Source organism: Esox lucius, chromosome 13 (genome assembly GCF_011004845.1).
Source record: "Esox lucius isolate fEsoLuc1 chromosome 13, fEsoLuc1.pri, whole genome shotgun sequence".
Lineage (NCBI taxonomy): Eukaryota > Metazoa > Chordata > Actinopteri > Esociformes > Esocidae > Esox > Esox lucius.
Window position 1 is genome coordinate 26,935,697 of NC_047581.1, and position 11,835 is coordinate 26,947,531.

At 47.0% G+C, this 11,835-nt stretch overlaps 1 protein-coding gene and 1 long non-coding RNA gene across 10 annotated transcripts in view; both read left to right on the top strand.

The window, feature by feature from the left end:
* The window catches only part of fam222a (family with sequence similarity 222 member A), a 58,056-nt gene extending 54,337 nt beyond the window's left edge, over window positions 1-3,719 (top strand). For all 9 annotated transcript variants that reach the window (XM_010876755.5, XM_034296449.1, XM_010876760.5 and 6 more), the window contains one exon: window positions 2,222-3,719. In XM_010876755.5, coding sequence (XP_010875057.2) covers window positions 2,222-3,705 — 1,484 coding nt within the window. In that variant the 3' untranslated portion in view covers window positions 3,706-3,719. The remainder of the gene's footprint in view (window positions 1-2,221) is intronic.
* Window positions 3,720-3,744: 25 nt separating this feature from the next.
* Window positions 3,745-10,895, top strand: LOC114840701. Its single transcript, XR_003782808.2, has 2 exons — window positions 3,745-4,179; window positions 4,572-10,895. It is a non-coding gene; the product is annotated as an uncharacterized LOC114840701 (long non-coding RNA).
* Window positions 10,896-11,835: the final 940 nt, after the last annotated feature.

The window sequence follows — 11,835 nt, forward strand, 5'->3', positions numbered from 1 at the left end:
CTTCTTCCACAGTGCCACAGGCTCTAATAACCGGAAGCCTTTGTGTGGCTGAGAGGGGTTTTGTGGGGCCTGAAAGACCACTAATCCCTGTGGCCTGTGAAGTGTGAAACCCTTTGATGTCAGGTCGCTCGCCAGTGGCTCTGCCTGTTGACAAACAACAGGGGGGGCTGGGGAGACGGGGAGGAAGTAGCGGGGCGTGTCTCACGGCAGGAGGACAGACAGCACGGCATAGTCAGGCATGGAAAATATGGAGCCAGCCACTGGGAAGGAATAGGAATTAACCACCCTTTAATGAATTTCCTGGCTGTTTTGATACGCTTTTTTTCCCTATTTTTTCTCATGTGGCAGTAATTAGGGGGAATGATGGGCATGTTGCAGCAGGGAGGGAGGGCAAGGCCATTGATATACGCTCTATCTCTCCTTATTTAAGACATGTGATGATCAAAGATTATTTTTTATTTTTTTTACTCCTCGTTGTAAAAGAGATCAGAAAAAAAACTGCTGCGGTTTAATTTGCATGTAGACCAGCGAATGGAGCGATGGCCTTTGAAATTATCATGTTTTTTCTCTTTGGAGCAAATGAAATGAATCTTCTGTCAGTTTCCCCTGCTTGTGGGAACATCAAAGTGTGCTGTCACCAGGAAGCGTTGGCTAGGGGGGCTGTGCCCCAGACAAGACAGCCCCTGTCCTGCTGTCCACTGTCTGGTAGATCCTCTGCTTCCATTTGGCATGGAAAATTCACAGACACGAATGCTATTACTTCCCTACCAATATGCTGTATTTCTTTTATGATATGGATCTTGTAGATTTAATCATTTTCACAGTTGGAGGCCCATTGGATAGTAGAAATGAACTCCCCATGCTATCAGTAATGGGAGTGGAGGAATGAGAGTTGGGACTGCTTGGCTGTGCAGTCTCTTTAAAATGACTTTGTGATAGGAAATGAAATGGAGCGAGTCCTGCTCGCACAGCCTCTACCCTCTAAATTCTTCCAGTAGCCATGATGTTTTTCGCTGACTAGCACGTTTCTAGCACGTTTTCAGTACGTCTCTTAATTATTCGTCTGCCATATTTTGTTGGCTTTTGCATGCAAATGTCATTTTCAAAGGGGTTGCAAGTCATAGATGACAGTTGATTTATTGCTGGTAAATTGAGTTATTTTGCCCTCCTCCCCTCCTCTTTTTGTGCATGTAGTTAAGTAGCCATGAAATTGCCTGAATAATGTTGTTTAAATCCTATCTGGCCACAGCACCTCACCTCCACACTGACCTTTTCCTGCTCTCCTGACATTTTTCAATAAACATAGTCTGTGTGACCTGACTATGGCATTATGGAATTTAATGTGGTTGTTGGATTGGCAGGTAGTATACCTCCAATCACAACACCGTTTATCTGTGGAACGGAAGATTTATTACAACTGTCTCGTAACGACCATGCAGATATGTACGGACCTGGCCATATATTCACCCCTATACTGACAGTAATTACAACTCTGTTTAAGCTGTGCCAACTGTGCTCTAAACTTTACATTTGAGATGTTTTAAATTCACATTTATTCGGTTTCGCTTTATTATGTCCATTCTTCAGCCCCACAGCCGGTTACAGCGTTGGGTATTAAATATGACTCGTTTTTCACATTGCGTTGCTCGCCCTAAAAGAAGGTTAAGAATTCCCCACTGATGGTTAATTGGGGTTTTAGTTGGGGTTTCCATCACTCCGTCTCCATGTAGCCCTGAATCAAATTATTGAGGAAGTTGCGTGGCCACGGGTAAGACCCAGTAAGTGATGCTACTTATAAATCAGTGCGACCGCAATTACATGCTCCTGTACCCCTCCCTCATATCCAAGGCTAACCCAGTTCGATGCTAAAGAGAGTCCGAAATTAATTTCACAAAAGAACTGATTTAACAGCCTACGGTGCTAGGCTTTTTTCCTTAGCGATCCATTCGTCGAGGGATCTACTTTCACAGTAAGGGGTAGAAATTAGATAGCAGATTGTACTAAGAAAGGGAGTTCAATTACTGTCAGTCCTGGTCTACAATATACCTTTCTATCCTAGCAGTTTATGTGTTTTTATGTCAGCGGTCAGTAATCTCTAGTCATTGAAGTGGTGCCATTGTTTTTACATCACCTGAGCTGGCTTACTGAGTGGCCCTGTCTTGTCAAGCCGTGTGCTCACCCAACCCCCCCCCCCCCCCCCGTCCCTCTGCTTGTCTTGCAGGTGAGTCGGCGGTTCCCATGCATTCCCCCCGCTACCCCAGCGTGGCGGAGCTCGATGCCTATGCCCAGAAGACGCAGAGCAGCCCGCTCTCCATCAAGATCTTCCCCACCAACATCAGGGTCCCCCAGCACAAGCACCTTAATCGGACTGTGAATGGCTTTGACACCACAGGGAGCCAGCGCTACAGCCCCTACCCACACTTCCACACAGGAGGATACACAGGCCTCCTGGCCATTGTCAAGGCCTCCTCCGCTTCCTCCCCCTTCGCCCCAACTAAGGGCGTCCTCAAGAACCTGGAAGGCCGGCGGACTAAGCTCTCCCCAGCCCAAATAGCTGTGGCCCCGTATCCGCCCCCCAGCAGTAGCACTTTATCCAATGGCACCGGCCAGATGGTGTACCACACAGGGCCCTCGAAGCCCCCCGAGGGGCCCTGCCTCTCCCGCTCTGTGCCCCCTAACGTCACGGTGGCCGGCTCCGTGATCCCTGTGACGGGGGGCCGTGGCCTGGCCCAGCTCCTCCCCCAGTCCAACCTGCCCTCCATCCAGAGTATCATCTATCAAATCAACCAGCACTGCCAGGCCCAGGCTCTTCAGCAAGTGTGCCAGGGCGCCGGCACCTCCACCAACCCCAGCCCCTCCAAGCAGGGCGCGGGCGGCGCGATGGGGGTGTCGTCCAGCTCCTCGGGGGGTGGCTACGTGGCGGGAATGGCGCCTAACCCGGTGTACACTGCGGCGGGGCTGCCCCTGGGGGCCCACAGCGGAGAGGCCATGAAGGCCGGGGTGTATTCGGATGGCGTGGACTACATCCTGTGGCAGAAGCAGCAGCAGCAGCAGGCGGTCCTGCGCATGTACAGTGGCGGCAGCGGCGGTGGTGGGGCCATCAGTAAGTCCCCCGAAAGCTGCGGGGCCCCGGGGGGAGGGGGCATCATGGCCCAGGCCCAGGTGTCCTCCTCCTCCTCCAGGCCCTACCACCTGACAGCGGGCGGGGGCAGCGGTGGGGGCATGGGCTGCCTGGACAAGGTCAGCTCCTCCCCCCTGAACTGCGTGGGCATGCACGGCAACTTCTCCGTGGGCCAGTACTTCGCGCCGCCGTGGAACAGCGTGCTGGTCACCCCTGACAGTGACTGTTACAACCCCCACCAGGAGCTCCTGGGGACCTCCAACGGGGGGCCGGCCACGGGGGGGCACAGGGAGATGGGTTACCCGCACCACCACCACCACCACCACCACCACCATGCGCACCACCCGCACCCCGCCATGGACACCGGGAGCGGGGCGGGCCCGTGCTGTGGGCTGCCCAGTAAGAGCCAGCCGTGCAACACGTCGGTGCTGAGCAGCAGCCTGCAGTCTCTGGAGTACCTGATCAACGACATCCACCCGCCCTGCATCAAGGAGCAGATGCTGGGCAAAGGCTACGAGACCGTGTCGGTGCCGAGACTGCTGGACCACCAGCACGCACACATCCGCCTCCCGGTTTACAGATAGATGCGGAGGTTGGGGGGTCGGGGGGGGGGGGGTGCGAGGGAGATGGCCAAGGCTTAGGAATAAGCCAGTGAACGATGCGTAATCTAGAAGACCTTGGTTTCCTGGGGGATGTACAGGTTTGTGCTGACTGGGGTCCCACGCAGGGATTCAGGGGGGTCAGTGTGGAGACTGTGTTTGGTGACACCATGGTCTCTTCCTCCCAACCCACAGTGGTTATATATCAGTAGGGGGGAAAGGGGATTTCAGTGGTTTTGCGAGCCAGACAGAAGATTCTCCAGAGGCTGAATGGTGTGGTTTGCCAACAGGAATTTTGGTTTGATTTTGTTTTCCTTGTTGTTTTTTAAGTTTTTTTTTAAAAGTTAATTAAACCTTTTGGTTAGAATCATTGAATTATATGAAGTGCATACAGCCATCTCTATTCTTCCCCCATCCAAATACAAAGCCACTGGGGAGTCACAGCAGAGGCCCCAAAGGGTGAGACTGTAGGGCTGCTTTCTAAATTCCAAAACAAAACACACACACACACACATGCAAACACAATATTTACTAAGAAGGTCATAACTTTGGTGTGGTGTGAAAGAATCAAAATGTTGAATGAAAAATGAATAAAAATATTAGTCATTATTGTTTTAACTGATACTATAAAATGCACTGCTTGGAGTTTTAAAACCCTCTTTAACTTTGGAGTTTAAAATTGGATAGTTTGAATATGATACTGTATATTTAAGAAACTTGAAAACTTGAACCTATTTTTGTTGTTTTCTATATTTGTAGGTATATGACATGCATTGGCTGCTAAGGGGAAATGTGTCTAAAATGCTTTTTTATTGTTTCATTTTTCTTTTGTTTTTTTTTTTCTCCTCAAGCTGACATGCGGTCTCTGATGTCCTGGTGTACGGCATAGTTGCTGCTTTGGTTCTGTAAGGACCCAACCAGAGAGATTTCTGCTCTAACCAACACTGGAATCTGCAAAACATGTTGAAAACACTTGTTAAAAAGATAATGTTGCAAAAAAAGTTGAGAAATGTCACTCTGAATTATTGTTATGACTGAAAGGTTGTCCATCAAGACCTCTGTGTGTTTTAGTTTCTATTTATTTTAATCCCCAGACTTTTTAAAAGTGTGATAATGAGGAGATGTTTGTTCCTAAGACCCACCAGCTCCCGAAAACAATGAAACCCAGAGTTTAGGAATCTGAAAATGAGGCTGAATCAGCTTTTTTTTCTAAGGGAGGGCATTTGACTTCATTCCGTCATGATGCTCCTCCACACATGCTTCCCTTTTAGAATTAAGGTTGAAGTGGAATATCCCTTTCACTTCTGGGAATCATCATAGACTGTAGAAGTAGTGGGTGCTGGGACCAAATGGAGTCTGTCCCATACCCCAAAAACAAGATCAACATGAAACAATCATGCCCTGTCCTCTCAGGTGATGTGAGATGAGACAAGGCTCACTGCTTTTTCCTGGTCCATTTCAGCCCATGGTTAACATGCAATGGCCCAGGTCATGGTTGACATGCAATGGCCCAGGTCATGGTTGACATGCAATGGCCCAGGTCATTAATTGACTTTAGGATTCAGAACGTTGAAATATTTATTGACTGTGAGTTTCCTTGAATGTACTGCACTTAAATTACTGAGATGTCTAATGCCTTGTGGGACTCTAGTGAACAGAGAAAAGAAAAATTGGATCAGTGCAGCAAGTGTAGCAGTCCTCTGGTCCTAAATTAGCATTTCTTTTGTCAGTCAAATTTCACTGGTAAATTGAATTTATTAACTGGCGAGAGCTAGGGCTTTGTCACGGATAACAGTAGAGATTTATGAAGTGCAATTATTATGACCGTATTAACATTTTCTCTGAGCTTACACCAAAAAATGTAAACTACAGTTGTGAATACATTCCCAATGTACCACGTCCCCAATCCCTATCCTTTTCTGTTTTGAGGTGTAAAATAAATCTCATTTAAGAATATATTCAGAAGCCACATCTTGGCTGTGAGGTCTGTCATTATTATCATTTTTTTAATTGTCTTAGAGAATATGGACTCAAGTCAAATATCATTGATCATGGAGTTGGTGGTGTTTTTGGGAGTCTTGTCGTGTTGTAGATTGAGCAGAGGTTTGCGTGTGTGGAATGTGTTTTAAAAGGCTTTATACATGAACTGTGATCATTATGTAACCTCTGCCATCAAACTAGGGTTTATAAATGAATGGCTAATCATTTAACTTTCCCACAATGGGTTGAAATAGCCTAAGCTGAGTTACATCCATAACACTGTTCACATACCACTGTAAAAATAAATCCTATCCCAGGATTTGAAAATATTCCAACTATTCGTCCTTAAATGTAGTGGAGCTCTGAAAAGGTGACCACTAACTGGGAAACAAAAACTGTGACTTTCATCATTACACACCTCAGCGCGCCCGCAAACATCTTTTGCGTTTTCCCCTCAAGATTTTTAATCAGAACCTTGAGCCTTAAATGATTATGCTAACAGTGTTTATGGAAGTCGTTGGAAGGCTTATGAAGCTCTTAGACCAAGCAGTAGACTTGCACTTGTTCAGCAAGTAAGCCCCCGTAACCATCTTGTTTCAGCAGCTTCATTTGCCTGCCGCAGTTCTGTTTCTGGCATCTTTTTTTTCTTCTTTCAGTCTAAATAGTTGGACCGCTTTACAAAAGATTCAACAGTTTCCAAATCCCCTTATTTTTGGCTCCTGTATCAAAGCATTAAACCAGGATGTTGAAAGAGACTTGAGGCAGTATGTGCAGCCACTAGTGTCAGCGGTTTCCCACAGGGACAGGTTAATATTTCCCACAGGGACAGGTTAGCATTTCCCACAGGGACAGGTTAGCATTTCCCACAGGCACAGGTTAGCATTGGGCCTTCTATCTAATGGCAGTATTGGATAAGGCTGGCTGTCATACTGTAGAATTTGGGTGCAATTCTGACCGAACTGTTACGCTATTACCTTGTTTTTTTAGAGAGTAAGGAGATTATCTTAAGGGACAGAAGAGTCTGTAAACTCTTAATAAATGTTATACTATCCATTAAGCTATTGTGTATTCCTTCTCATGTTTTGATGTCTTAAATATTGACAGTACATTTGAAAAGATATGTAATCGTTGGACAATTGAACAGATATGGTACGTTGGAAAGAAACCCGTCTGGACTGTAATTCTCTCCTTGCCCTCCAATGTCACTGTGGCTGACACTCAGGCTGACCACCCCGGTCCTGAGGACTTAGCATGGGGACCAATCGTCTTTTCGTCTGTCAGACCTGTCACCTTCGGAGGAATGTCTCAGAGCACCCTTCCAGGCGGTTATCTGTTCTAGCCGGGCCTGTCATCTTCTGTCTTTCACTTCAGGGAAGCTGTTTTTGTGTGTTGAGACAGCGTGTGTAAGGACTGGATGCCTAAGCACTGTTTTCTTCTGTCCGGAACCTGCGCAGATCTGTTCAAGCTTAAATCTTAATACAGTATAAAGCTTTGGGCTCCACAGTGGGGCGTTATCGTATCGACCGGTCGTTAGGTTGATTCGTTTAATGTCAATTTGCAGCCCAGACAATTTTTCAGGGGATTGAGGATAACAGTGTGGTTTGAGTTAAACAGTCCAAACGTTTTTGGATGTATAGTTCATTTTATCAATGAAAATAGGCAGTGTTACCATTGGTCAGCAAATTGGATTGTTAATACCAGAAGACTTTTCCAGTATCATGCTGATGGGATATGAGGCCTTTTCTGTGGTCACAACCTCCCCAAATCTCTGTCCCTGAACTCTGAATAAAGAGCGGCTAATTTTGCTGCAACATATCCTACCTGCTGTCGCCCCCATTTTAGGATGTCTTGGCTCCAGCTTGGGACGATGGACGCCCAGCCCATGCTAGCATAATGGAATTACATTTTCCATAAGACTCGCGAGTGCCTATACATGGGTCCGTCCGTGCCGGGCCATTCTCAGCCACCGTGGCCTGATGACAAATGGCGTATCATTATCTAGGTCTTCCCTCCTCCAGTGCCACAGGGTTAACCGGTGCTCAGGCAGAGCCAGGTTCTAGAGGGATGAGGCCATGTGGAGGAGGAGGAGGAGGGGCTCACTGAACCACAGCCTCTGCAGCTTCATCTCAGAAGGCCTTCCTCCTCCACACCACCTTGGGCTCCAAGCCGGCGAAGGCTCCTTTTGAAAGATAGCCTGCCGTTGGAGGGGGATTTGTTTCTGTTGGATTGTGCGTGGCTGTAGCTGGGTGGCTGGCTAGCTGAAGGGCCCTGCCTGCTCTCTGTGACAGATCAAACGGAGAGGGAGGGCAGGGAGAGGAGAGGCAGAGCGGGTCAGAGCAGGCCCTTGGAGCATTTAGTAATCAGGATAATTGGCACGTTGGGGCTGCTGCTGATGGTTTCAGCCTTCCAGCCAGTGACTGCCCCCATACAACTGATGGTTTCAGCCTTCCAGCCAGTGACTGCCCCCATACAACTGATGGTTTCAGCCTTCCAGCCAGTGACTGCCCCCATACTGCTGATGGTTTCAGCCTTCCAGCCAGTGACTGCCCCCATACAAATGATGGTTTCAGCCTTCCAGCCAGTGACTGCCCCCATACTGCTGATGGTTTCAGCCTTCTAGCCAGTGACTGCCCCCATACTGCTGATGGTTTCAGGCTTCCAGACAGTGACTGACACCATACTCACATGGGCCCCCAACGTACAGTGTGTCTCTCGGGATGTCATGACAACTGGTTATTCACATCCAATACCTTTTGCCATCTATCAAGGACTCTGGTCAGGATTCTAGCAAACTGCACCATACCGCTATCTAACTATCTTATTTTCACTGGTAAAAGCTGGAGATGGCTCAACTGTTAAGCTGGGATTCGTGCAAATATGCCATAGAATTTCTTCTAGATGTGATAGAATTGAGTGGGTTGCCCTGTTATTAGTTATAGATTTTTTTACAGAACCCAAGACCAGTATCTGAGTTAATTTGACCCTAAGAAAAAGCTACTGCGAGAGTAAATTAATGTGGGCTGGATTGAATCGAGTCGTAGATTACATTCGTCAAGTGCAGTGTGATGTTGACACAGTGCAGAGTGATTGGAACAGTGCAGTGGGATAATGGCACAGTGAAGTGCGATTGACTTGCAGCAGTGATGTTGGAACAGTGCTGTTTGATATGCATGGTGCATTGTGATAGGCACATACAGTGTAATGTTGGCACAGTGCAGTATTTCTGGGCCTGCGCAGTGTGATTGGCATGGTGCAGTGTGGTGTTCGTGTGATTGTCACCGTGCAGTATGATGTTGGCACAGTGCAGTGTGATTGACACGATGCAGTGTGATTGGCACAGTGCAGGGTAATTGGCACAGTGCAGGGTAATTGGCATGGTGTAGGGTAATTGGCACAGTGCACTATGAAAGGCACAGTGCAGTGTGATGTTAGTTCAGCACAGTATGAATACCAGGCTAGGTCTTTATCTCATTGAAGGACAGTCTAGAGTGAGCTATACCAATTCATTCAAGTTTTATCACTTGCCATTTGTTCCTGGAAGGGCAGAGGTCAGTAGATGTATAACAGCCTCCTGCTCTTACACTCCAGATAGAATGACCCCCACATCTTTTGTGCTATCATCCTGAGGCCATTTGCTATAGACAAAAGTTCATCTCACAGAATGTCTGTTGATGGATTCCTCCAGCGCTCCATATCTGAGGCATCTCAAGGGCACCTTGTTTCGAAGGAGGAGGCCAGCGGGAGAGAGGGTGTAGAGGGCTGGACTCTTGTTGACTGGCTGTCAAGATCTCTCAGTAAATCCCCCAGCCCCACCCCTGGCTTTAAGTCCATGGTGCCCTATGTGCTGATGTGTACTGCGTGCCTTTGATCGTCCTGCCCTGATGAACTGGGGTATGGAGCAGACCAGTGAAACGCTCAACCCTCCCATCCTGAAGAAAGTATGTTTGCTGTAGAGACATGGCTGTCTCTGTCTGCTGCCCTCTGGACACGGAGATGACACGCCCCGTCTTCCTGCACACTGCTGTGGTCCCTAATTCCACAGACCTGTGATATCTCCATTTCAACACAGTCCGCTCCATTTGGCTCTGTTGTCTCTTTTAAGTAACGCGTGGTTTCTGCTGATCATTATGATTTGCCTGAAGAAGCTTGTAGGGGATTACACACGTTTAGGTTCCACTGCTGATTTCCTCCCTGATAGGCCAGGGTTCTACAGTCAACAGATTGACGTCTGTTTGAATGCACAGGGCTTTTAACTTTAGCGTGATCTTTTTTTCGAAATCATAACGAAATCTTAACATCTTCAAGTAATACGCATGCACCGCAGATCAGTGATCAAGCAGTGCAGCTGGGCACAATGTCAGGTGCCTAAGGAGTACTTCCACAATGTTACAACTTTATGACAGAAATGCTAGTAGGGCCCTCCAATCTATCATCTCTTTCATAGGGTGGCAATAATGCTTGATCCCATCTAAAACATGAGAAGTCTGGGGATCTTTTGTTTGTTCTAAATTGATCAGTTTATTGTTTGTGTGGCACTCCGAATGTCCCTGTAGACAAACAGGACAAATTCTAAAATGATCTGCAAAGCGCCAATGCTGCCAAAATCTTTGGGTGCCACAACCTTGAGAAAATAATATATATGGAAATGGGAAATCTATAAAGCATCTCTCCTATTGTCCTCCCTGCAGTGTTGTATTTATGTTTGGAAATGATTTTGTCTCCTCAGGATGAAAAATGTGTAAGGAATATCTTAGTTTCTTTTTTTTTTTTTTTGGTAGAAATAATAATATATATGAATCTTGGATTTCAAAAAAAATATGAAAAGCTGCAAAATCCTTTAGCCTTGGGATTTTCAACTTTTGAATGTGCCTACAGCAAAGCATCCCTGTGATTGCTTACCCCCCTCTACAACCTCCCCTAATCAATCCACCCCCCCTCTACAACCACATCCGATCTGCTGAGACTGTCGCTGTACGTCCCCCCTCCGAACCCCCATCCGAACCCCCGAACCCCCACTCAATCCCTCCTCCTGCCCAGGTACCATAATAGTGAATCATCTAATATAACTGTTCCCTGCTTTTTTGTCTATCTCAGGACTGAAATTTCTTTATTTTGATGTAGATGGTTAATTTATTCTCTCCTATGTTCTGTAATATTGTTTGACATGAAGTAAATAAAGCGGATGATGACTTCTATGTCCATGGCTCCGGTCGTTTTCCCTCAGAGTGTTTAGGAAGCTTTGTGATGATTTCATAATACAAGTTCCCCCATTGATTATACTAAACACAAACTCAGCCATCTCTCTCTTGCCCTCCATCTCCCTGCTAAAGCCCTTGAGTAAAGAACTCTTCCATCAGGTCCTACCCGATAACAATGACCAGGGTAAGTCCATTAGTGTGAGGCCGAAACTCCAGGAGACCCAACATGGTCCCACGCTGTACTGTAGGACCATATGCTGCCCTATGCAATCCTCTGTAGACTTCTGACCCGCTAGTCACTCCGGCTGAGGAACACCATGTTACGCCGTTTCCAAGCGACAGTCATTTCTGTAATTCAATACACTGTGCAGCTTCTCTTCCTGTAATGCACTCAGTTTGACCGTCACTCTTGCGTCCTTCACCTCGGAGCCTCAGGTATGGAGAAAAGCCCTCCAGTGGTTGAACGTGTAGAAGACTCTTTGAGTTTTATATAGTCAGTTGTAATGGGATGAAGAAATAATAATCCTGGAAGGGGGATTTAAAGTGAGAGGGACCCAAATGACCTGGGAATTTCTGAAGATGGGTTGAGATTAAGAGGGTGAGATAAAACTTTAGATTAAGCTCCCTATACAATCACTCAAGTGTAGCCAGCTAGCCAGAAGGAGGTGTCCTGTAGCAGCTGGCGAGATAAGGTACCCACTGGGGGAGGGAGAGGAAGGCGCAGGTTTCTCCAAACAAGGATTGACCCTGATTAGTTCTAGGTCGACTGAAAGCCATTGACCTTACTGTCCCCTCTCCAACTCTCCTCCTCCATCACATGCACTCTCTCCAACTAGATAGGAACTTCCAGTAGACCATTTAAAATGAATTTGTGTTCACTCTTGCTTCATGTTCCTAGACTTAGAGCTGCAAATGCTTTGTTTATTCATTCTCGCTG